At 41.3% G+C, this 27,399-nt stretch overlaps 1 protein-coding gene across 1 annotated transcript; it reads left to right on the forward strand.

Annotated features, from left to right (window-relative positions):
• The first annotated feature begins 10,887 nt into the window (after nt 1-10,887).
• Nucleotides 10,888-14,492, forward strand: LOC149384585 (Tetratricopeptide repeat (TPR)-like superfamily protein). Its single transcript, XM_089627205.1, has 6 exons — nt 10,888-12,120; nt 12,678-12,809; nt 12,896-13,077; nt 13,164-13,281; nt 13,940-14,074; nt 14,156-14,492. Exons 1-6 carry the CDS (start codon nt 11,017-11,019, stop codon nt 14,279-14,281), a joined length of 1,797 nt encoding a protein of 598 aa, XP_089483331.1. The 5' UTR covers nt 10,888-11,016; the 3' UTR covers nt 14,282-14,492.
• The last annotated feature ends 12,907 nt before the right edge of the window (nt 14,493-27,399 follow it).

Genomic DNA, 27,399 nt, shown 5'->3' on the forward strand with positions numbered 1-27,399 from the left:
TCTGCCTACAAATCTACTCGTATATATACTTGGAACTTCCCATGAAATATCAAATCATTCTTTTATCATCGTATAATGCTTTTTATTTCTCAATTCTATGTATACACGTTTCCCTCTTTTTATTATTTTTTTTTTTTTGTGTGTGTGCGTATATATAACGCAGAGTATTATTGGAAGTGAATTTAGAAGATGGCCTAATTTTTTACGACGATAACACCAATTGAGGAACTTTCTACAGAGTACTGTCTTTCTTTTTGTCACGGGCCGACTTTTTTCTGCGGAATACTACACCCGTGCGGCGTCAAGACTCCCCTAGTCGAGGCCAGCCTACCTTTCCTCGGTCTTCTTCATGAAAACCCTCGCGCACTTTGTGCTCACGGACACGGATATCCTGACGGGAACTACGTCCGAAGAGTCTCGCTCATAGCGACTAGAACTGCATCCTAGTGCCGAGGCTTGCCCGAGCAATGCCTCGCTAACACTCGCCTCGTTACTAGGTTCCCTCGCGTCACCTCGGCCAATCCCGCATCAGCGCTCTCCCGCGTGACTCTCCACTCGGTTGCGTGTGCGATGCCTTAGCCAAGATCAAGTCATCATCCGTTCCCTTCACGATGGGCTATCGTATGCCTCTCCCGAGTAGGCGTACATGGGACTTAGGGCGGCACCCGCACCCAAAGTCCTTTACTCCGACATCCCGTCTCACAACTCATGCGAGTGGATGTCCGAAGGAGCAACTTGACTCACAGCCTAGCCCTTATCCTTTTGATACCCACATGTCTCGCTCTTGCCATGCGTTTCAGGCTGCAAGTCCCGCGAATAGAGTCGGACCTCGGACTCCTCGCGTTAGGGACATTCCTACCGTCTGTGGCACGGGAATGTCCATTCGATGATTAATCCGACTCCCCTGGGGTCGACACTGAAAACCTGGGAATCTCTATGGAATAACCACCGTGTGGGATAGAGGGCGCGCAGTACTGCCTCCATGGCAATACTGGTCCGAGCCTATCCCAACTCGAACGACACACTAGTCCACTTCGACTATGTATGCCCGCCCCGCGTGCCTACTTCTTCGGCACACGGGAAGCTCACTTCAGTCACTGAGACTGTCGGGTGGTGGAGAGCTTTACACCAAGGTACCCCGAATAGAGACCGTCAACATCCTGCCGTCCAACTTGTCATGACTCCCGTGAGTGACCGGGTCATTGCCTCCGACTCCCATCCGAGATCCCCTTAGACTTCCTAAGGAGATTTCCATCCGTGCGGGACGTTTGCCCATGCTTGGCACACGTATCCCGCCCGTCTCGGGCCCCCAGCGGCCTCCCGACCGGTCGGCTCCCGGACGACCGTGACACTTTTAACTTACAGTTTTTAACACTTTACAAGAGACATACGACTATACACTATACGAGATACGACAAATGATTTAAAATGGCGACTAAACGAAATATATAAAAAAAATAGCACAGTTATGTAACAAAAATTTTGGATTAATTTTGATAAAAAAAAAAATTTATGCTTTCAAGAAACGCCATATAATCAAATTTGTAGTGAGGTTTATATGATTTGAAACAATTGAAGTATCGCCCTGCACTACTATAAATTGGGGATTCCACAACGGTACAAAACCGTCGTGGAAAGCTTCCACAACGGTTCTGTACCGTTGTGGAAATCCTCCGCTGTGAAATATTTTCACAATGATACTCGTCCCGTTGTGGAAATGTTCATGATTTCACAACGGGACAGTCCCGTTGTGAAAAAATTTAACAGATTTAAACACCTCGCCGCGACAACGTGTATAGTTCGCCGCGGCGAAATTGTTCCTGAGAGTTATTTTTACAGTTTTCTAATTAAAAAACCTGAAATGAAATTATATATCCAAAACATATCCATTACATAAAAACAAATATCTATATCATCCAAAATCAAACTAATATTCAAATTCTATAAAAGTTTGTACGTAAAATACCCACTCTTCTCGAACGTTTTCTAAGTTATCCGGTGTATATAACTTCTTCAATTGTACATAAAGTTTGATTGACGTTACTTCGGGCTCCATGGTTGTCAAGCTTGAAATCCGAAAAAATCCTTATACACACAACAAAAAAACATTAGAAAACAAATATTCGTTTAAATGAAATACTTCAAATAACATGTAATTAATTTACCTTTTTATCCACTTCCTTAAATCGAATGGGATTTTATTTTTCAACGGGTCGAAGAACATCGCTTGATCTTTCCAAAGAGCGAAGACAACAAGCATCCAATGATCATTTAAATTGTACGGTATAAAATCCAAATTATCCTTTCATTCCAAATCCTTTCTTTTAGTTGTTTATGCTCTTTTAGTCTTCAATCGAGCATCGTAATCGGAACATGTTCTCTAGCTAACACGCCAAAATAACTCGACAACTCATCACCCTCCTTATTCATTGGTTGATTTTTTTCATCAAATACTACGTTTATTTTCCTACCAATAGTTTTACACTTATTAATCTTGGGCATACGAGTATTTCTTCTTTTCCCGAGACCATCGATATTGGTGGATCTTCGTTTACCGCTAATGGTACTAGTGGATGTAGTTGACATAATCTATGAAGAAAAAAAAACAAAATTAAACATAATCTCAATTCAAACCAATTCCAATACAAACTCAAACCGAAATTCAATTTCAATTCAAACTAATTCCGACACAAACATAAACCGAAATTCAATTTCAATTCAAAACAATTCCAGCACAAACTCAAACCGAAGTTCAATCAAATATTCTAACTCAATTCCAACTCAAACTCAAGGTAATCAAAATATTCTAACTCAAATCCAACATAAACTCAAACCAAAATTCAATTCCACACTCATTTTCTACATAAATATCAAATTCAATATTCAATTTCTATATAAATTAGACACAAATAAACAATTCTAACCTAATTTCAACATAAAAATACAAATTAAATAAAAAATACTTACCCGGAGTGAAGACGATGAGCATGGGGCGTGGTGAGTCAATGAAGTTGTCGGAGATGTGGGCTGTGGTCGGAGGCAAGGTTTGTGGGTTTGTGTGGGGGTGGGTCGGATTGTTTGGTGGGTTTGTGAAGAGTGGGTTTGGTGAGTTTGGAAGAAGGAGAGGCGGAGAAGAAGAAGGAGGGTGGGGAAGAAGAAGGGGGTGGAGAAAGAAATGGAGGGCGGGGGAGAAGAAAAGGGCAGAGAAGAAAAAAGAGGGCGGTGAAGAAGAAGAAGGGTGGAGAAGAAGGAGATGGTGGCAGGGAAGAAGAAGGGCGGGGAAGAAAAGAAGGTGAGAAGAAGAGAAGGGCGGAGGAAGAAGAGAGAAGGGCAAAGAAGAAGAAGAGATAAGAGAGAGTGAGAGCGGCGACGACGGCGGAGGAAGAAGGAGAGGCGGCGAGTGGGCGTAGGTTGGGGAGAGAGAGAGAGAGAGAGAGAGAGAGAGAGGGAGAGAGAAAGAAGAAGAAGAAGAAGAAGAGAATGAAATTTTTGAAAAAAAAATCGAGAGAGAAGTTTTTAAATTCCAGTCTGCGACATTTCACCGCGGCCAATATATACGTGGCCGCGGTGAAATATTTCCACAACGAGTTATTGTACCGTTGTGGAAACATTTCACCGCGGCCAAGGCTTAAGCTCGCCGCGGAAAAATGTTTGGTTTTACAGTTCTCCCACAACGGTACACTGTACCGTTGTGGGAGAGTTTGGCCGTGGCGAGTTTATGCCTTGGCCGCGGCGAGATTCAACAACGGGTCACCATCCCGTTGTTTAAACCTTAAATTTTGTTTGAATTTCACAACGGGTCAATAGTCCCATTGTGGAATCATCAAGATTCCATAACGGGATAGTTGTCCTGTTGTGAAAACATCAAGATTCTACAACAGGACTCTTGTCCCGTTGTGGAAACATCATGATTCCACAACGGGACAACATTCCGTTGTGGAATATCCGTTGTAGAATCTAACATTTGTAGTAGTGCTGACAGAATACGTGCATAGCAAGGCACTGCTTATAAGCTCTACCGACGTGCACTAAGGTCTAGCCTATCTAGTTTAGATCACCAATCATACAATGTCATGTGTCACAGGTTGTTAGAAATTAGTTACACTTAACTGAGCAACTGGTATACATTCTGTAATCTCCAGATCTACATTCAATGAGAAAATTCTTACTCTCTGATCACACACTCGCTATCACTCAAGCTGAATCAAGACAATTTTCGGCTATGGAGTCATCAAGTTCTTGCGGCCATTAAAGGTCACAAACTCCTTCATTTCATCAAGAGTTCTTCGAATGAAGCCTCTTCAATTCATGTATGATTATGATAAGATACATGGAGTTGTGAACGCTGAGTATCTAAATCATGAACATCAAGATCAATTGATGCTCTCGTGGCTTCTTTCATCAATGTCAGAGAATCTTCTTACACGGATGATTGGCTGCAATGAATCACATATAGTTTGGTCCAAATTGGAGCAATACTTTACTGTAATAACAAAGGCGTGCATCAAGCAACTTCACGGAGATCTTGCTGCAACAAAGAAAAGATTTGTCTATGAATTACTATATTCTTCAGATCAAAACCACGATTGATCTTCTTGCCTCAGTTGGTGAAGAAATCAAAGAAGACGGTCATGTTAATGCTATCTTTGAAGGTTTAAGACTTGATTACGATTCGTTTGTGACATCAATGGAGACGAGAAATGAAATGTACAATGTTGCTGAAGTGGAATCCTTGTTGCTTAGTCAAGAGCAACATATAGCCAAACATCACAACGAACTCGATTCAACCACTCAACAAATGGCGAATCTTGCCTCCACTGGCAGCTCTCCACATAACTTTTGAGGAGTCAGTTGTGAACTCGATTCAACCAACTCTCTATGCCTCATAACCAGACATCATAGATTCTCCTAACAATCGTATTGAGATCAATAGCCCTTTGATCATTAGATTGCGAATATATAGTTTTAAGCAAACCATGAAGAGTTTGTTCATGCAAATCTACATTTGTCTCTTCATATGTTGTTAGGTTTGTTTAAGGACTAAAGACTATAGATTATCATAAAGCTTCAAACAGACAAAGAAGAATGAATGAACGTTTCAACTTTTATTAATGATTCAGCAGTTACAAGCAAGAGTCTTCGTAAGACTTTATTACATCAAATGTACATAAGTAAAGACTACTACTCTTCTTGTGGGCACCATTGACAATAGCTAAGTCAAAACAAGTTAAAATGTTGAACTAGACAAGTTTTACAAATATTGTCTAAAGGGTAATTTTGTCTTTTTGGACATAGGATGGTATGAATGTCAATAAATAAGTTTTTTGACATTGTCATATGATGTCAATGAATTCATGTTACACGGCCACATTAAAGAATTGAGCCTTGAGGATTGAATTTCATTTCATGGAATTTTATGTGAAAATTCTAAATGGGCTTTCGTTCTATTGTCATGAACAAATAAAGAAACATCTAGAAGCATGTTCTAGAAGCCTTAAAACCGTCCAAGCATAAGGGAGAAAGAGAGTTTATTTTGTGCATTGATGTATGAAGATACTTGCCAAAAGAAAAAGAGGAAACAAATTTCCTCTAAGAGGAAACATGTTGGGCGGCCAAAGAGAGAGCAAAACAAATCCAAGTGCCTTGATGGCATAAGTTGGACGTCCAATGGGGGAGAAGAGGAAACAAGGATTTGCTCAGTTGTCCCTTGTTCTTCTACAACTTGTTCGTCATAACAAATTTACTATGTTGGTAAACTAGAAAAACTGGAGCATTTATCGGGTGCTCACCGAACACATCAACTTCCCTTGTCGTTTGCATATTTTCACCACATACGAGATACACATATAATCCTCCTCTTCAAAATCATTATCCATCTTATCTTATGTCTCCTCCCTGGGCTGTCTTCGTCTTCCTCTGTTGGGAGCTTGTTGGCCTTCCTCCACTCTCTCGACACGTTCTCGTAGTGGCTCCAACTCTTCCCTCATCATCCTTCTCATCTCTCCTATCATTGCTTGCATCATCAGCCTCCGGTCTGGAATTCCCTCATGTTCGTCGCCGTTGTTAGACATGGTTGCTGCAAGATATTGTTAGTAACAAAAGAAACCTCACAAAACTCTCCCTCACGTGTTTACACTCAAAAAATTATCACTCTGCGCTCGTGTTTGATAGTGGCGATAGTTATTCTCTCTGCCTTTTACCACTCACTCAAACTCTCTATAGGCTCGTACCGAACTACTCAGAGACCAGAAAGGTGATGAAAGGAAATTCGAAACCGATACACCAAAACGACACAAACGACACCCAAACGACACAAACAAGAAAAAAAACGACACCACGAAAAGTTATGACTAGGGGTCTTAAATGAGTCCCAAAAACAATTCTCTCAAAGTGCGACAATCAGCCCAAAATGTGACAAATGGTCGAAAAAAAATTCAATAGGATGTAGGGTACCTTAAAACGCTCCAAAACACACAAGGAATCTATCAGCAAAATAAAATTTCTTGAGGTCAAAAATACTCTTTTTTTTCTCTTTTTTTTGATATCCTAGAGATAATTACTAACCGGAATTAAAAGTGAATGACAAAAAGAAGATAAAATAAAAACGGTAAGAGATAAGGAAAGGATTCTGGAAATAAAGGAAATAAAAAGCAATTTGAGATTAAATTGACAACCGAAATCAGGGAGCAGAAACCGAATAGGTAAGTTTTCAAATTTGAAATTTGAAATATCCTGCAGATTTTGAAAATTAATAGCCCATTTATTGTTATGTTTTTGGAAGTTTTTAGCGTTAACTTTAGGTAATTAGTATTTATTTTCGTGGCAATTTATATGGAAAAATCGGAAAACTGAATAAAATTGATTTCCTAAAAATAGGGTGCGATAATTAGAATTGATCTCCACTGAATAAGAATTTATCTCCACGGATTCTCTCTCTTTTTTTTTTGTTCGGATCCTTCTTTTTTTTTTTTGACGCTCAAGAACGATAGACACGGAGATACAAACACAGACCTGAATCACAAAATTTTACGTACGGACAGACTCAACAGACAACAACGGGTAATTCAGCACAGACTCAACACAACAATTACGTACGTACGGAATGAACACAACACAAACGGAAAAAAACAAAAAAAAACGAAACAAAGGATAAGCAGACCTAAAAGTAGAGACTAGCTCTGATACCACTTGATACGAACCTCGGCCGACTAAGCTCCGAGACTCGATACCCCAATAGCACAGCGACGGATCGTCTACAATTTAGGAACGAATGTGGATCGAATGACGCCACGGACGGATGCGAATGGCCGTCTGATGAGTTGGTCTCGAACTCCTACACGCACCGCTTTGTAAGAGACTCGAATAGTTCTAAACGAACCAAAGAGAGAATGAAAATCCTCACAGAAAAGTGTTTAACTCGAAATCAAATTCTGTCTTCCATCCAGCCTAAAGGCTTAATTTATAGAGTTTACAAAGGTCAAATTCGTAGCTCCATGGGCCCCATAACCTAATAAGCCCATTTAGCCTTATTTAAGTACTAATAAACATAAAACAAAGGACCAGTCCAATACAAACACATATGGGCGTTTTAAATAACATGTCTTGGCCCAAATAACACAAACTGAAATAGAAAAGTAGGAATAGTCCGACTAATTCAATTCAGCCCAAATAACATTCTTCATTGGTGTTTCTTGGCTTCCTTGAATTCTCTCCTTTGCGAGCTTGTCCCCTTCTTCATCCTGGAGCTTGATGATCAGATTGTTAAGCTCCTCCTTGAATCTCCTCGCTCGAGCCCTCGTCACGGGTCCTTCTGGCACTTGGTATTTTGCTTGCGGCTCCTTTTGGGGCATGTCCTCATCAAAGCTTGTCGAAGAAGATGAAGACGTCTTCATATCAACAATAATTAACAACTGATTAACGTTAATTTATGTTAATTTTCAAAAAATATGAAGAAGAAATCCTGGCATGTTGAAGGTTAAAAAAAACTCAGATCTGGTTTTGTGGAGAGAGAAAGAGAAAGGCAGCGGCTGGAGTCGCGAGTGGAGTCGCACATCCGGTAGGCGGAGGAAAACCGCACGGCGCTACTGCGGGCCCACCAGCAGCGGCGCGCCTCCCTCGGGGAGCGGTCGTCCCAGACGCTCCTGCACAAGGCCGCCCGCGAGACCAAGTACAAGGTGCGCGTGCGCGCCGCCATCCACCAGAAGCGCGCTGCCGCCGACAAGAAGCGCCTCGCCCTCCTCGACGCCGACTGCCGCCGCGTCCGCTTCTCCCGTGTCCTCCGCGTCGCCAAGTCCGTCTCCTCCCAGAGGGACCTCGACGCCCGCCGCTTGCGCGACCGCCTCGAGGACCGCCTTCAGCGAGCCCGCAGGACCAGGGCCGATTATTTGCGCCGCAGAGGACCAGGGCCGACTATTTTTTTTAAATTCCTATTTTGTAGAGAGAGAGAGAGAGAGTGAGAGAGAGAGAGAGAGAGAGAGAGAGAGAGAGAGATAACGTGGATACAAAAATCTGGTAACTACCTTCTACAAAATAAGAATTTAACATGCACAAAAAAAAAGAAAAAAAAACAACTTGATTTTAAAAAACTAAATTAATTATTGAATGACAAAAAAGTAAAAAATATTAGGCCACCAAATACGTTTGACTATTTCCCTAAAAATCTCAAAACATAGGCTAGATCCCAAATCAAACGTTTTAGGTGGCCTAGTTAGTTATAAATCTCTATATTTTTCAAATAATTATTTTTGCATCAAAACTTCAAAAATTTGTATTTTTCTCATACGAACTCGAAATTGAGTGATTTTAGATCCTACAAATTCGTGACGTCGAGATCTTCAAAAATAGACCCATTGTGTTTGATGAAAATTTATATTTATGTCGATAATTTCAAAAAAATTAAGTTATTTCCATATTTAAGGTAGTAACGTGATTTTTCTACATCTATGGTATTAAACATGATTTTTCATCAAACACAATGGATATATTTTTGAAGATCTCGGCGTCACGAATCCGTAGGATTTGGAATCACTCAATTTCGAGCTCATATGAGATAGATATGGTTTTTTGAAGTTTTTATGTAAAAAAAGTATAGAAAAAAAGTAAGAGAGCGAAAATGACGAATTTGTTGATAAATAAGGACAAATCAGACGTTAATTATCGCCACATAAACCTGTTGACTATTTCCCTAAAAGTTGTGAAACGTAGCCTAAAAACAAATTTCATAGTTTCATTTTGCTACACTGCCCTTGATTATTGTTGTCAATTTCCTAATAATATCTCCTTTTATATAAAACTGTATATAAAAGTAAAGTATTATTAGGAGATAATCATGCGGCATATAAACATAAAAACGATAATAATTGTCTTTTCATTCATGTTTCTCTAGTGATCTCTCATATTTATATATAAATTGTTATGCCGTCATTTTCACAAGATAAAAATGATACTCCGAGAGCAAAAACGACAGGAATCGGCAAAGGGAAGAATCCTTGAACTATCGGTGGCCATACCATCGGCAAAGTTCAAGATCAAACTATCGGCGATATAAAGCTTTTGAAAAAGCAAGACTATCGGCGAAGTTCAAGACCAAACTATCGGCGAAGTTCAAGACCAAACTATCGGCGTCCTAAAATCTTCGGCAAAGTAAGACTATTGGCAAAGACAAGAATCTTTGAACTATCGGCGGAAAAGACTATCGAAACAAAACAATCGGCGTTAGACCATCGGCGAACTTCATGAACGAGACTTTCGGCATAAAACTATCGGCAACCTTCATGGCCGAGACTATCGGCATGAAACTATCGGCGAGCTTCATGACCGAGACTATCGGCATAGAACTATCGGCGTGGAACTATCGGCATCCAAGGAACACCACGGCCAAAAGCGACCTCTAAGGCTCAATTGCCTCCAAAACCAACTCAAACTCCAATATGAAAAACTATAAATACCCCCTCTTCATCCACTCTCAAGGGAATTTTTCTCAAACTTAGAAAACCTCTACTTCACTCTCGATCCACTATATTTTCCTCTCTCGACATTCGAGACGAGATAAGCCTCCCACCTCGACTAATGTTGAGCGTCGGAGCGCGCGCCAGGGGAAACCCATCCACGTCCCTCTGGTTCACGTTTCTTGTCTTTTCAGGCGAAGAACACGAAGAGTCCGAAGATTGCGAAGAACACGATGGACTCGAAGAACTCGACGAACACGAAGAACGTGAAGAACTCGGCGAATCTAAAAATCGCGAAGAACACGAGGAACTCGAAGGACTCTTTGAACTCGAAGGACTCTTTGAACCCGAAGAACGCAAATGTGAACTTATCACGGAGTGACGGAAAACCGAAAACCTCTTTCCGGCGAGGCAAAGACTACGAGACGAGAAGATTTCACCACACCCAACCTACGTGCGGTCATAGGGTCCGGCCTTAGACCGAACCACGGACGGTTCTAAGTGTTGACCAAAAAACGGCGTTAACATAAATTTACACTAAGGAGCATTAATCTGGAAATAAACATAAAATGAATATAAATGATTGTTTTAAAAAAATTAATATAAATGATCGTTTTAAGAAAATGGGGCAGCCGTGTCCATTTCCATTTATCCAAATAAACCTTTTATTCTAGGGGTAATTATTTGAAACTTACGACCATCTGAAACTCAAACAAGTATTTGGTGGTGTCGTTTAAGATTTAACTATACGATTACATTGGATTAGATATAGAGAATAGAGAGAGAATTGTTAAGAGTTTTCGGAGAGCGCGTGAATATCAATCACGAGAGATCAAGTGAATGAATCCAATCAACAAAAGAAAGAAGACCGTTCCTCGTAGTGTGAGCTTTATTACACTTTATTTTTTTTTTATTTTTTAACCACCCATAACGCTACTATTTATTATTCAAACACGGAACACACAACCAGTCTATTACTATCTATCAAAACTGGCATTGCACAGCACAACTCGACAGAGACACCTCTCTTGTATGCCAGTAAGTGAGTGAGTGAGCGAGTGCTTCTTCAATGGTCGCCGGAAAAGTCAAGATGGCCATGGGCTTCCACAAGTCCCCCGCCCATCCCAAGGCGGAGTCTCCCTCTCCGTCTCCTTCTCAGCCGCAGAAGACCGGCTTTTCCCGCTCCTTCGGCGCCTACTTCCCACGCGCCTCCGCGCAGGTTCAGCCCAAGCCTCCCGACGTGGCCGACCTCCTCCGCCTCGTCGAGGACCTCCGCGAGCGAGAGAGTCGCCTGAAGACCGAGCTTCTCGAACACAAGCTCCTCCGCGAGTCCGCCGCCATAGTCCCTCTTCTCGAGGCCGAGATCTCCCGCCGCGACCTCGACCTTCGCGCCGCCGCGGCCAAGATCGACGGCCTCGAGTCCGACAACGCGCGCCTGCAAGCCGAGAACGCCGCCGCCGAGGAGGAGGCGCGTGGGGCCCACGCGCGGGCCAAGAAGGCCGAGGCAGACCTTGCCGAGCTGATCAGAAAATCTACTTCCCTGGCCGTTGAAGAACTGCCTTCCTCCTCGCAGAGGTTTCACGCGCTCATGGAGTTCTCCGGGAAGTCTAACCTAATCAAGAACCTACGGCAGAGAAGCTTCCGTGAGCATTCTTCCGAGTCGAAGCGCTTCCAAGAGGACGTCGCCGTCTCCGCTGCCGCCGAGCAGCCGAGACACTCCAGGACGAACTCCGAGGAGCTCCCTGAGTCTTCGTCGTCGGCGACCGAGTCTGAGCTGGCCTGCGTCAGATCCCGTGGGCCTAGGGTTCCGAAGCCGCCTCCTGTTCCATCGTCGGCATTACCGTCGTCTTCTCAGTCTCCGACGCCGGAGCATTCGGCAACCGCTCCCCCGCCTCCTCCGCCGCCGCCTCCGACGAAGACCGTGACGACAAAATCCGCACCGCCGCCGCCTCCGATGAAGAGTCTACCGCCTCCGCCTCCGCCTCCGCCACCGCCGAATGGGAGAAAGGCGGAGACAGAGAAAGTGACGAGAGTGCCGGAGGTGGTGGAGTTTTACCACTCGCTCATGCGGAGAGACTCCCGCCGGGATGCCAGCGTGGCAGAATCACCGGCGTCCGGGAATTCCCGCGACATGATCGGGGAGATTGAGAATCGCTCTACGCATTTGCTCGCCGTAAGTTTCCGGTTACCGGCCATTTTCATTACAGATTTTATGAATTTGAAATCCAATATATTTTTTAACCGTGATCGCTTTTACTGCTTTACCAATGAGTCGGTCTGGCTTTTAATGCGAGTGACCTCTATGGATGTCTTTATTGATTGTTTTTGTGCTCTCTTTTGTTTGGATTTTATTGCTTGCTTCATAGATAAGACACTGTCTGGATTCTATATGGTCCCTGCTTTCAACTCTCATCTCATCTCATCTACTAAAATTTTCACCTTTGTCAAAAGCTACAAATAATTATAATTTTGTTAGTCTAAATTGGTGCATTATCTTTTGCTTTGAATCCTCGTTAGTTATTGTTTACTTTATTAATTTTGAACCGGTTTGGTGGCAATCTGTGTGGTTGAAGCTACATAATTACGGTTTAGGTCACTTTAGCCTTGAAATTCCTTTATTGTTTTGAACTAGATTGGTGGGTAGCAAATCTTGAGCTTTTACTAAAAGGAAGCTTAAACATAATAATGATACATAAATTGGTGTGGGCTTAACTTTAACATTGTGAACAGATAAAAACGGACGTGGAAACACAAGGTGATTTCATAAGGTTTTTGATTAAAGAAGTGGAGAACGCTGCGTTCACGGACATTGTCGACGTCGTGCCTTTCGTCAAGTGGCTCGACGACGAGCTCTCATACTTGGTAATTAATTAAATATGAATTATTAGTTGATTAGACTTGATTTAAAACCCGGACAGTGTAAAGTGAAATTGTTGAATTTGTTTCAGGTTGATGAGAGGGCAGTTTTAAAGCACTTTGAGTGGCCGGAGAAAAAAGCGGACGCGCTCCGTGAGGCTGCGTTCGGATACTGCGATCTCAAGAAGCTCGAATCCGAGGCTTGCTCCTTCCGGGACGATCCGCGCCACCAATGTGCCCCGGCTCTCAAGAAGATGCAATCTCTTTTCGAAAAGTAATACATATTTATTGTAACCTTTTTTTTTGTTTTTGTTTTAAATCTGATATTCACGATAATAATTAATTTGGAAATTTAAACAGATTGGAACATGGTGTGTACAATCTCTCGAGGATGAGAGAGTCTGGGACAAAGAAATTCAAGAACTTCCAAATTCCAACGGATTGGATGCTTGATCCTGGTCCTGGATTAGTGAGCCAGGTAATTTATTTATTTATTTTTGGGAACCAGACCTATAAAAATAATATAGTTTGTGTGGGCTGGATATATATTGTCTGGTATAGAAAGTTGTAGACCCAATATAATCAAGTCTGATAATAGTATCTCATCAGTGTGTAATCACTCCTTTTTACAAGTAGATATTTGGAGAGACAAAAAGGGCACTTAAACATTATTAGTGGTCATCGAATGGTGACAAAACAGAGAAGGTCTAGATTTTTGCCTTAATTTCTCCGCGCACGCTTTAAGATTTTTATTTATTTATTCGTATCTTATTGTCTCTTCTCTGTTGTTTGTTTCACTAATCTTTTATATATTTCCTTTTGGATTTATGGGTACAACCGGAATTAGATTCTCTTATATTTGACTATACGTACTTTCCCATGTGTCCTTACCCCCCCTCCAAAAAAAAAATCACTCTAACGTTACATAGAAGAAGAAGAGTAATAGATAATAAAAGAATTTCCTCCTTTCAAAATTAAATCTAAATCTACATTCCGAACTCGCTCACTCATTCACTCACCTACTTTATCATCACTTATTTAAATAAGGCAATTAATGAGGAGTTTTCTAGCCGTTACCAGTAAGTCCGGACAAAACAAAAATAAAAAATTAATGCGTTGTTTTGTTTTTGGCACAGATAAAACTGGCATCAGTGAAATTGGCGAGGAAGTACATGAAGAGAGTATCAGGCGAGCTCGAGGTGGTTGGTGGCGGCCCCGAAGAAGAAGAGCTCATAGTCCAAGCCGTCCGATTCGCCTTCCGAGTTCATCAGGTAATTAATTTAACGAGTCACATAAATGAATTTAAAAGTTATAGATAATAATTAACATATAATTTGATTTTGTTTGGACAGTTTGCAGGCGGATTTGACGGGGAAACGATGAGGGCGTTTCAAGAGCTGAGGGACAAAGCGAGATCGTGTCACATAAATTGCCAAAACCAGCAACATAACAAGTTTGTGTGCAGGTCCACTTGTTAGATCAGACTCTCGTCTCTCTGTAGCAAACTCTGCTTCAGATCCAAAGTTGCTCCAATTGAGATTATTTTTTGGTTGTAAAGATGTGCGATTATTGTTATTTATGATGCTTAGCTTTGAGAGAAACAGAGACCTAACATTAAATCAAACGGACATATATATGGACTGCTATAGACATGTAGTAATTTTGGCCTGCTTTTATCTTCCTGCTAAATTTGGATCACGAGCTTCAAAACTACCTACACAGTAATTTGAAGAGGAAACAAAAAGGTCCTAAAATATAACACCTTTCGATGCGGTGGAAACAAAATGTATTTATACTAAAAAAAAGTTAGAGGAAATGACGGTAAAAAGAGCCAATGTTTTCGGGTTATTACATTTAAGTACCCAATGTTTAAAATTGGTGGGCAAAGTACCCAAAGTCAAGATTTTGTTACAGTCAGGTTCACCGTTAGAATTTAAGCTGATAAAATGGATGAAAGTACATGTGTCATCATCTGGTGAATTTAACAAAAAAAAAATATCTCTCTCTCAAGATTTCTGTCATCTCTCTTTGATTACACGTGTTATCATTGTGAATTTTAACTCTCTATATGGTATTCACGATGACAAGATTTTGAAAACAGTTAACTCACATTTAGTTATGTAATAAGCTTGCGATACTCCTTGATGTTCTGACTGAACTCTTTTCTCCGAACCGGCAAATTTCGAGAAAAGACTCTTCATTGCGACAGTGGTGCCTAATTGCTTTGTCATCTTCTTCTCCGCCATTAACGCACCAGAGCGGTCGTAACTCAGCATAGTGGCGGCTGGCTCATCTTTTGTTCTCATCTCCACCGTCAAGTCCCCGAGAGCGAGCTCAGAGCCTCGCCTTGGAACCCGAAATTAGTCACCGACCGGAGATCGGGGAAATCGGCGAGAGGATCCATTGTCGGAGACCTAGAGGACTCGCGGCCATGGTCTCGGAGTGAGACCTCGATAGGGCTCGGCGTCGAGGCTGTTCTCCTCGAGCTCTCCTTCACCGCCGACGAGAGGTTTTGGGCTCATTCATCGATTGACTTTGATTTCGATTTTGGGTTTCTCCGGCGGCCATTGACGGAGTCGACCAAGCAAGAAAAGCAAGTTATCTGTTTTTGTAATGTTTCTTAATGATAAAATTAATGTTTCACAGAGAGAGAGAGAGAGAGAGAGAGAGAGAGAGAGAGAGAGAGAGAGAGAGAGAGAGAGAGAGAGAGAGTTTTTTTAGTTTGTAAAATTCACCAGATGATGACACGTGTACTCTCATCCATTTTAACAGCTCAAACTCTAACGGTGAACTTGACTGTAACAAAATCTTGACTTTGGGTACTTTGCCCACCAATTTTAAACATTGGGTACTTAAGTGTAATAACCCGAAAATATTGGGTCTTTTTGCCGCCATTTCCTCAAAAAGTTATAAGAGTATCTGTAGTTAATTATTTTTTAAAATGATATCTAGCCTATCTCAAGTTTTAACTAGTTATTAAGGTAACTTCCCACCAAAGGGCATGACGTGAACACCATTCTCGCCTTTACTGAAGGGTTCTCGCCCTGGACACTTCTCACACAAGGCCAAATGTCCATTCCGACCGAATGATCTCGTACCTTACTTCCGCAACATCAAAGGCGCTATAAATAGGACCTCAAACACCACTTTAAGGTAAGTTTCTCTTAACCAATGCATAACACCATGTCAAAACTCACCACTCAACTAAAATATTCTACTGATAAGTAATTGAGACAAAAAGAATAATAAAATAAAGACCATTCTCCACCCGTTGTGACCAAGACTAATGTGAGCGTCGAAGAGCGCGTCGGGGGAAAACCCCCCACGCCCCGATAGTTCATATTTTCTCGTTTTCTAGGAAAAGAAGGCCAAGGTCTCACTTCCGGCAAGGAGGCACAAGAAGCAACCTTAGCCACCTCAATCTTTTCTAGATATTCGTAGATCATGTGGCATTTTGGGTTTAAACCCCAAATTCTTACATTTATCTCGCCATCGAAAAGAATAGATCCATCTTCATCAATTGCAATTTGAGGATTCTTCTAGAGCTAGTGGTTATTCGGGTTTACAACCCAATCTACCACAAACCTCTAGAAATCTACGAAAAGTAATCCCGGGGACCTTAAAAGCGTAACATGTGAAAGCTCCAATCTCACTACGTGTTCTTGTAAATATTATACGAGAAATCGCATTTACACTTTCTTTGGCTAATAATAAAGAAGCTTTACACATTTAACAATCAATTCTCAAACCTTCAAAAAATTCAATAAAATCTCATGTATTTAGTTCGGTGGTAGTTAAATGAAAATTATTATGTTTTGTCCTTAAAAAATAGAAAACAAAAATTCTTGTTATCTATGAATAAAACAGCACATTTTGAATAAAACTACTAACAAATACAACAACTTCATACGGATAATATGTTCTTATATGTTTATTTACAAAACAACTAATTCTAAAATATTTTTGGTTAACGCCGTTTTGAGATCAACACTTAGAGTCCGTGGTTCATTTTAGGGTTAGAGCTATGACCACATGTAGGTTGAGATGTGGTGGAGTCTTCTATTCTCATTGCCCTTTTCCTTGTTGGAAAGAGGTTTTTGGTTTTTCGTGTTCTTTGTGTTCCTCATGTTCTTCGTGTTCTTCATTTTTTTTTTCAGAAGAGGGGTGCATAAGACTTACCCCCGACGCTCGACATTAATAGAGATGATGGATCTAAGTCTTGTCTCAAGTGTCAAGAGAGATAATATTTCTCCAGCAAAAGATAATGAGGTGAGAAAGAGACATTGATTTTTCAAGTAAAGAAAGACTTACCTTGAATATGAATAGAAATGGTATTTATAGTTATTTTTTAGGTATGAGTGGTCAAGCTGGCAGGGTAGTTTAGTTGGACTAACTGGTCCACCTTCCCGGGTGATATAGTTGGACGAGTGGCCGTCTCATGGACAAGTGGCCTCGTTTGGACAAGTGGTCTTGTTGGACTAGTGGTCTCGTGATTGTTAGGAATATTTCCCACTTGAAGATAATAAACATGAATGATTACTGAATTAGATAAGAATATTATTTTATTAGCATCATATGATTAGTGAGTTGAGTTTTTGAAATCAGAATCAATAACAACTATCTTCCACAGCCTTCGTATTAAACTGAATCACGTGTTGGGCACCTAAGTTCGGGCGATGAGCTAAAACATGGTCGATGACTGACACACGCCTGGAAAGTTGTATCTAAAGTCATATATGTGGAACACAAGTGAAGGGTGATCACTTTGTGGGAGCATTCTGCACTTTTGGTAAGGGTGCGACCCATACAGACTTTGGTTGTAGATGTGTCGTTTAAGTACCGTTACGATGCACTAGCCGGGGTCGCTTATGATGGTCACAGTTAGACTTGATCTAAATCTTGAAGTGATCATGGACTTCTAGTTCATATCGCCGAGTACTTAGACTCATTTTTGTTGAAGTTTAGAGAGAGAAGATAAAGAAAGAGAGAATCGGAGAAGAGAGAGAGTGTTCCGAGACTTTGAATATTTCTTGTATTTAATATTAATTTGTATCACCTATTTATACATAAGGTGGGTACGAGAGAGAGTGTAATAAATACATGTGTAAAAACTACTTCTAGGAAAAATAGAATAATAAATATACACAGAGAGCAAGACATCGGAAATAACATGAGAAATAAATGTGACAATTTCCCATGAGGAATGAGTTCCAAGGAGAGGACTTCCGAGGCAAGCTCGACGCGGAAGGGCGAGCTGACGAGCTCGACGCGGAAGGGCAAGCTGACGAGTTCGACGCGGAAGGGCGAGCTGACGAGCTCGATTTCAACACTCCCCCTCAAGCTTGACTGTATATGTTGAGGAGGTCAAGCTTGCTACATAGCTCGGAAAAGGTTGCTCGCGGAAGGGCTTTGGTGAGAATGTCGGCGAGCTGATGACCTGACGGAATGTATTCCATATCGATTATTTTTTCTTCAATCTTTTCACTGATGAAGTATCGGTCGATCTCGATATGTTTTGTTCTGTCATGATGGACTGGATTTTTGGCTATGCTGAGAGCATCTTGATTATCGCAAAAGAGCTTGATTGGACCTTCAATGATGATCTTGAGGTCGTCGAGAACTCTCTTCAGCCAGATGCCTTCACATACTCCACTTGCTAAGGACTTGAGCTCGGCTTCAGCACTACTTCTTGAGACAACGGACTGCTTCTTGCTTCTCCAGGTAACAAGATTTTGCCAGACGTATGTGCACATGCCTGATGTTGATCGTCTATCTGGAACATATCCGGCCTAGTCTGCATCTGTGAATACTTCGACACCTCGACTTCGTCTTTTCTTGAAGGAGAGACCAGTCCCTGGGGCAGATTTGAGGTATTGGAGAATCCTCATGACTCCGTCCATGTGAGTTTATGAGGGATTACTCATGAATCGACTTACCATACTCACTGCGAATCCAATATTTGGTCTCGTGTGAGTTAGGTAGATGAGTTTTCCTACGAGCTGCTGAAATCTTTCTTTGTCGGTGGCGGCCTCGTTGGCACGAGCTAGAAGTTTCACATTGGCATCCATCGGAGTGTCAACTGGTTTGCAGCCAAGCATGTCAGTTTCTTTGAGGAGATCCAACGTGTACTTGCGCTGGGAAACAGAGATGCCTTTTTTCTGATTGAGCTACCTCCATGCCGAGGAAGTATCGTAGGCTGTCGAGGTCCTTGACTTCGAACTCAGATGACAAAGTTTGCTTCAGCCTCCTGATCTCTTCCAGGTCGTCTCCGGTGATGACTATATCGTCCACATACACACTAAGAATGGTGTGCTTGCCTTGTGTGGAGATTTTTTAGAAGAGTGTTGGATCAGCTTGACTCTGCTCGTAGTCACAACGTTTGAGCACGTTGGTGAATTTTCCGAACCATGCTCGAGGGGACTGTTTTAGTCCATATAGTGACTTCTTGAGTTTGCAAACTTTATTGGCTCCTTGATCTTTGTCAAATCCTGGTGGGAGTTGCATGTAGACTTCCTCTTCCAGTTCGCCGTTTAGAAAAGCATTCTTTACATCGAGCTGGATGAGAGGCCAATCTAAGTTGGCTGCTAGTGAAAGGAGGATTCTGATGGTATTGAACTTTGCAACTAGAGCGAATGTTTCTTGATAGTCAATGCCATACGCCTGCGTGTACCCTTTTGCGACAAGTCGGGCTTTGTATCTCTCCACTGTCCCATCTGGATTGTGTTTGATGGTGAAGAGCCATCTACATCCAACAGTTCGCTTGCCTGGTGGTAGCTCGACGATATCCCACGTATCATTCTTTTCGAGGGCTTGGATCTCAGCATGACTTGCGTCTCGCCACTCGGAACTTTGAAGGGCTTCCTCGATGGAGTTCGACACTTTTCCTTCATCTAACTTCTCCACATAGGCTTGGTAGCTCGTAGATAAATTCTCATAGTACACGTAATCTGCATCCTGTATTGAGCACACGACCGGGGAGGTTTTCTCAATGCAATGGGTAAGTCTGGAGATTCGATGTTACCTTGTTCAATAGTGTCGTGGTTCAGGTTCGGAGAGACATCTTGGTCGCGAGCTTGTACCGGACTCTGGGTGATATTCAGTTCGCATGGAGAGGGTTCAGAGGCTTGCGAGCTGGGAATTTCTTGAACATGTGAGGTTGGCGAGCTAGGAATTTCTGGAACATGTGGGGTCGGATTTTGAGGCGAGCTGGGCGAGCTGGGAATTTCTGGAACAAGTGAGGTCGGATTTTGAGGCGAGCTGAATTCTGGGTTTATGATGAGCCAATTTGGGAAGTCATTTTCGTCATTCTCCCCCTGACGAGCTGAATTGGCGAAGTAAGGACTGAACTCATGAAAAGATACATCCATTGAGACTATGAATTTTTGTGATCGGGGTTCATAGCATTTGTAGCCTTTCTGGGTTGCTGAATAGCCAAGGAAGATGCATTTGAGCGATTTTGGTTCAAGTTTACCTTGGCCATAAGAATGGGTGAAGACTGAACAGCCGAACACTTTCGCAGGTAGGGTTGAGATGAGTCGACAGTGAGGGTATGTCTCTAGAAGGACTTGAGATGAGATTTTATAGCCAAGGACACGAGATGACATTCTGTTTATGAGGTAGGTGGCTGTGAGGACAGCTTCTCCCCAAAAATGAGATGGGACGTTTGAGGAGAACATGATGGCTCGGGCAACCTCGAGAATGTGTCGATTTTTCCGCTCGGCTACCCCATTTTGTTGCGGGGTATGAACGCACGAGCTGGAGTGAATTATGCCATGTGTTTTGAAGAAATCGCCGAGCTCAGAATTAAAGTAATCTCGAGCGTTGTCAGTGTGGATAATTTGAATGGATGTGTCGAACTGTGTTTGGATCATTTTGTGAAAGGTTTTGAATAGATTGGATGTTTCAGATTTTTGTTTCATCATGTATATCCAACTGAGTCTAGTGTGGTCGTCAACAAAGAGAAGGAACCATCGAACTCCAGTGATATTGGGAACTTTTGAGGGCCCCCATATATCACTGTGAATTATGGCAAAAGGACGAGATGGTTTGTACGAGGTGGGGTGATACGAGCTTCGAGAATGTTTGGCGAACTCACACATGTCACACTGAATGGAATTGATATTTTTATTGATAAACAAAGAAGGAAACATTCTTTTGAGATACATGAAATTTGGATGCCCTAGTCTAAGGTGATTGAGCATGATCTCTTTGTACTGGGGTGAATGTTGGGCGAGCTGACACATGGCGGGCTGATTTGGCTTGATGACATAGAGTCCGGTACTCAGCTCGGCATTACCAATCTGTCTCCCCGTGACCTGTTCCTGAAACACACATGAACTTCCATCAAAAATAGTTCGGCACTTAGAGTCTTGGTTGATCTTATGCACAGATAAGAGATTGCATTGTAGTTGAGGCACAAAGAACACCGATTCTAGCCTCATGGACTTCGTCAAGACAACGGTGCCAATACCAGTGACTTGAGTTTTGGCTCCGTTGGCGATGGTGACTAATATGCTTTTATTGCAAGCGGAGTACGTTGTGAATAGATTTCGATTACCATTCATGTGATCAGTGGCACCGGAGTCGACAATCCATGCTGTGGGATTCTCTGAGCTTACATTGAGGGCTCTAGGAGAGTTACCTAGAGGGCCAATGCCCGAGTGTTCTCCACTGAGTTGGACTTGTTGAAGAAGCTTCTGGAGAATAGCGAGCTGGTCGTTGCTGAAGGGAGAGGAGTCTGAGGTCGAGGTCGAGGCAGCGGACGAGGTGGATACTAAGTTTCCGACTGAGTTAGGATCCTTAGTATCTTGGGTAGACTTCGAGCTCAGTGGTTTCCCATGCAGTTTCCAGCAGGTTTCTCGGAGGTGTCCAGGTCGTCTGCAATGATCGCAGTAGGGGCGAGGTTTGCGAGGTTTCTCTGTTGAGACGCGGGCTGCAAGAACTTCGTCTCCATGTGTGGTGAGGGCGGACGAGTCTGAGGATGAGCCCGGAAGTGAGCTCGATTTGATAACTCCCAGCATGAGTTTCCTCCTACTTTCCTCGTGTCTGACCGCGGAGAAGGCTTCACGGAGAGATGGTAGTGGTTTTGTACTAAGTATCCGACCTCTGACCTCATCAAGGTCTTGGTTGAGGCCGGATAGTAGTTTAAACACACGTTTGGTCTCCACTATCATGCGGTAGATTTTTGAGTCTTCGGAGCTGGTCCACTGGTGCTGTTCGTAGAGGTCGATCTTCTGCCATAGATGTGTGAGCGAGCTGAAGAACTGAGTAACATACATCTCTCCTTGACGTAGGTCATGGAGAGTGTTCTCAGTTTCAAACAGCTCGGACATATCTTCTGAGTTGGAGAAGATTTCTCTAGCTGCTTGCCAGATTTCTGCTGCCGTTCGGTAAAGGAGGAATGTTTCTCCGATTTCGGGGAGCATAGAGTTTATGAGTCAGGACATCACCATGCTGTTTTCGGCCTTCCAACTCTTGAACGTCGGATCTTCGATCACATGAGATGTGGCCACGCCTGTGAGGTAGTCATCTTTACCTCGTCCCGATATGAACATGAGCACAGATTGGGACCACTGTAGGAAGTTGTGGCCATTGAGTTTGTGGCTCGTGATATGTTGGGAGAAGGATTCAGATTGCGACTGAGTGGGCGTGGTCTGAGTGGTGTTCATGATGGTTGATTTTCCCTGCTCTGATACCATGTTGAAGTTTAGAGAGAGAAGATAAAGAAAGAGAGAATCAGAGAAGAGAAAGAGTGTTCCGAGACTTTGAATATTTCTTGTATTTAATATTAATTTGTATCACCTATTTATACATAAGGTGGGTACAAGAGAGATTGTAATAAATACATGTGTAAAAACTACTTCTAGGAAAAAGAGAATAATAAATATACACAGAGAGCAAGACATCGGAAATAACATGAGAAATAAATGCGACAATTTCCCATGAGGAATGAGTTCCAAGGAGAGGACTTCCGAGGCAAGCTCGACGCGGAAGGGCGAGCTGACGAGCTCGACGCGGAAGGGCGAGCTGACGAGTTCGACGCGGAAGGGCGAGCTGACGAGCTCGATTTCAACAATTTTGTTAAAGGCTACTAAGACGCTAATTAAACTTATGTCTTGGAAATTCGTAATATGATCTGAGAAGAAATTGAAAGATATAGAATCTAGCCTTCCGAAAAGAAGGTTAATGTTCACTCACTTAAGGATTGATTTCAAAACCGATAGAATGCTAGCACTTTCGAAGTAAGTAATGTTCGGAATAATCTTTCCCTGGGGAAGCAACGATGCTTAGGGTATATATGTATCAAGAAAGGTATAACAGAATAATTGAATTTTCTCGATACGGATTGAACCTGGAGGATCTTGATTGACCTTTCTCGATACAGGTTGAACGTGGAGGATCTTGATCACGAACTGACTAGATCAGTGATCACTTGTCACGATGAGTAGATACATGATATTATCTTTTATTCTCTCTCATAATTAATTTCTTAATATCTAGGAGAATAATAATGGTAGAGATATTCTATCCATTAAATAAGTAAATCAGATATTGTCCTCATTATTCTCAAATATCTAGATTCCTTAAATATAGGAGAAAAATAAGGAAATAAATATCCTAGATTATGATCTGATGGATGAGAGAAAATGTAGGATTTGTAGTCAAGATCCAATGGCTCATGCTTAGCTACAAAATATGAAGAATAAAAGTCTCTCTCTCTCTCTCTCTCTCTCTCTCTCTCTCTCTCCCCCCCCCCCTCCCCTCAGCATTTCGTGATTCCATTCCCATAAACACGGTACGATCTGAAATCATAAATCATAGTCGTAGTGAGATTCAGAGTGTGGTCCACACCTTATTCTTGTTAGTCCGGAGATTACGTTTCGGAAGACTAAGGTGTCATCGAGGCGAAATGAAGGAGACCCCGAGAGTTTCAAAGACATCCTGGAGGTTTGATCGTAGAAGACAACGCTAGGAGGCAGAGACGAGACGAGGAAAAGACGAGAAGCTCGAGGAGATTGTTGGAATAGATCTAGGATTAAGAAAAACGCTTCTTCAAGCGGCGGAATTTTAAAAATTTCTTTAAACAAGTAAAAATGATTTTTACTAACCTAGACAAAGAGCAAGCACATTAAATTAAAACTATTGAAGAGCAATTACTCGTTTACTAACTTTTACGTAGCTTGATCGTTGAGAAGCTTGTGGAGGTTGAATCGCTCGTCTCCCCACGAAGCTCGCCTTTCTTCGTTCTTCGGGAATTCGAGTAATCACGAAAGTTTCTATCACATGAATCACTCGAGGTAAGAAGTATTTAGTGCGTGGGCACTTTTAAACATGATGACTCAAGAACAAGTCTTAGAGTCGAAGAGCTAAAATAAAACGCTATATCAAATGTGGACCTAGGTGCCAAAACAAAACCGAGCAACTAGAGAAAGAGAGGGGAATATGGGCGGCTTTATAGAGAGAGAGAGAGAGAGCTCAAAATATGGGATGAGAAACAATGAGAATGAGGGCTCTATTTATAGGAAAAAGATTACATTCAAAAGGTAGTTTCCTCTTTTCTATAGAATATCACATATTCATGAGCAAATATTTGCTCTCTTTCCTCATTTCACACGTCCAAGGGAAGCTTCTAGAAGCCCTTGGATTTGTTTCCTCTTTTGCTCTCCCTTGGTTGGCCGCCCATGTCACTTTCCTCATAGAGGAAATTTGTTTCCTCTTTTTCTTTTGGCAAGTATCTTCATACATCAATGCACAAAATAAACTATTTCTCTCCTTGGGTTGGACGAGCAAGGCTTCTAGAAGGACCTTCTAGATGTTTCTTCATTTGTTCATGACAACATAAGAAAAGCCCATTAAGAATTTTCAAGTAAAATTCCATGAAATGAAATTAATCCTCAAGGCCCAATTATTCATCATGGCCGAGTGAACTAAATTCCTTGTCATCATATGACAATGTCAAAAAACTTATTTATTGACATTCATTTCATCACACGTCCAAAAAGAAAAAATTACCCTTTAGACAATTTTCGTAAAACTTGTCTAGTTTTGTTTTGACTCAGCTTCTAGTTTAACTATTCCTACTCGATATGACTTGTGACAGTGACCTCATGGATCCAAATGAACAAAGCTTGAGCTAACATACTTGGACTCAAAAGTTCACAAACCTTTTCCAAGTTTAGCTTAATGTCAACTGACTCCACTAACGAGTTGACACTAAGAATCTCTCGGTTCAAATGAATTTATTTTCTACTCAAGAATTCAACTTAATTTGTGATGAGTGGATCCACTGAATATTATCTATGTTTATCCTTCATGAATAGTATCAACTAGACGGGATTTACAAAATTACCATTTTACCCTTCTAGCTGTTATTTCCTCAACTCCTTTGTCGCTTGTGAATAAGTTAGAAACAATGTATTGACGAGAAGCTAACAAGTCACATTGATTCATCCAAAAGAGTCATGACTCAATTTGGACACTGGCCAGTTCATTTATTCACATTCCAAGGAACAAAGCATGAAGTGATATACGTTGCATTTCAGCAATCTTGAACATGAATTCCATATCTATGAGATCTTCACAAAGTTGTTCATGGCATCTTTATAACTTAGTACTTCATTAAAAGGTCTTGTCTATATCACATAGTGAATCTAGAACTCTGACTTTCTCAAATGAGAATACGTAAGCTACGAAATGACATGTCTCATTTCAGGATTGAGGTAAGCATGATGCAATTCATATGTAATGACTTCGAGACATAAGAGGTTAAATGGTTTGTTCTTATTCTGTCTCTAGAAGTGCACTGATTGATTCAGTACCTTCAGAAGATACCTAGATGAACTATAGAGTCTCCAACTCTCAATGCATCATAACCAGACATCATAGATTCTCCTAACAATCGTACTGAGATCAATAGTCCTTTGATCCTTAGATTGCGAATATATTTTTTTAAGTAAACCATGAAGAGTTTGTTCATTCAAATCTACATTTGTCTCTTCATATGTTGTTAGGTTTGTTTAAGGACTAAAGACTATAGATTATCATAAAGCTTCAAACAGACAAGGAAGAATGAATGAATGTTTCAACTTTTATTAATGATTCAGCAGTTACAAGCAAGAGTCTTCGTGAGACTTTATTACATCAAATGTAGATAAGTAAAGACTACTACTCTTCTTGTGGGCACCATTGACAACAGACCGATTGTCCCCATGCAATATAGTGGTCGTGTACTGGTGGCCAAGATGTCGGCCTCGATCGAGCCGGGCATGTAGCCTTTTTTTGGTGATCCGTCGCACCTATTCCGGAGCCCTGAAGTGAATGGATAACATAAATGCTGGAAAATAAGGTGGTATCAGAGTGCTCTAATACCAATTGTTTCGGAGTCTAAGGTTGTTAGTATCAGACACGAACAATCGCTCCGATGCCATGTGATGGGTAAATTACTTCATTAGGGTTAATTACGGTTCCCATGTATTGAACATGAACAATCGTTTCAATATTTCTTATTGAGTGACCAATCTCTTAACACTAATAATATGTTTACTAGTGCGAAATAGAAGAATACACGAACAATCTCTAATCTTTAACGTAAATAATAATTACCAAAATACTCAAAATTATTCAATAACAACATATCTAATATTGGGCAAACATTATCAACACAATACCATAAGATTATTTATGTTTACATACCTTTCGGCTCAGCTACAGATCCTCCACGCTCTGAGCTTTTGGATCTCCTTGCTTCTTGCGTCAGGGCTTAAGGGATCTTCAGATCTTGGCTGCTCCTTGCTCCTTTGATCTTCGGATCTCCAAGCTCTCGGACTCCTCGGCGGCTCATTGCTTCTTGGATCTTCAGATCTTCAAGCCTTCAGATTCTTTGGGGACTCCTTTGGTCCTTGGATCTTCGAGTCTTCAAGCTCAGTTTGCTCGATAACATAGTATTCCAAGATGTTATCTCCGAAAGGAAAGAGACTAAGGTGTAAGCCAACTCTTTTCTCATTAATTACTCCAACAAGGTGTCGGAATAATTCTTTCTTTCTTTGGGAGATGGTATGAACGATTTTTCCAACTCCGGGAGAGAGGAAAAACGTCCCTTATTTATAGCATTCTAACTTACCCAAAATAGAATATGCACTTATTTCCTTTGATCTTATTCTAATTAATGTGAGATATTTATTATAAGAATAGAACAAATAAAATATCTTCAACATACTTTAGTAAATAAAATATTCTATTCATATATGATATTTATTTACTTTTCACTTTAGAATATATATTCATCAGGTATCTGATTAATATTGAATATCTCCATGATATTCTCAATAAATAAAATCATTAATATATTATTTATTTATCACAATAGAATATGCTATTCCATAAAAGGAAAAGCATAGAATATCTCCATAATGCTCTCATAAATAATTAATACATTAAATACTCACCGAATTGGATCATATTTAATATATAATATGTATTTTCTATTTGAGTAAAACCCTATTCCTATTGGGCTTTGATCAAACAAATCCAAAGCACATGTACCTCTATGTACATGCCTATCACAAGCATTTTTCGGCTTTGTGGGATGATTTAAATT

The sequence above is a fragment of the Urtica dioica genome, chromosome 9 (assembly GCF_054948205.1).
Source record: "Urtica dioica subsp. dioica isolate 48M chromosome 9, U.dioica_male_clone48M_v1_H2, whole genome shotgun sequence".
In the NCBI taxonomy this organism is placed as follows: Eukaryota; Viridiplantae; Streptophyta; class Magnoliopsida; order Rosales; family Urticaceae; genus Urtica; species Urtica dioica.

What these genes read in the sequence shown, in the direction of transcription:
- LOC149384585 (XM_089627205.1), top strand. Translation starts at nt 11,017, where the DNA reads ATGGTCGCCGGAAAAGTCAAGATGGCCATGGGCTTCCACAAGTCCCCC. An exon ending in GCTCTACGCATTTGCTCGCC is followed by an intron (nt 12,121 to 12,677) that starts GTAAGTTTCCGG and finishes CATTGTGAACAG; the next exon opens with ATAAAAACGGACGTGGAAAC. An exon ending in ACGACGAGCTCTCATACTTG is followed by an intron (nt 12,810 to 12,895) that starts GTAATTAATTAA and finishes AATTTGTTTCAG; the next exon opens with GTTGATGAGAGGGCAGTTTT.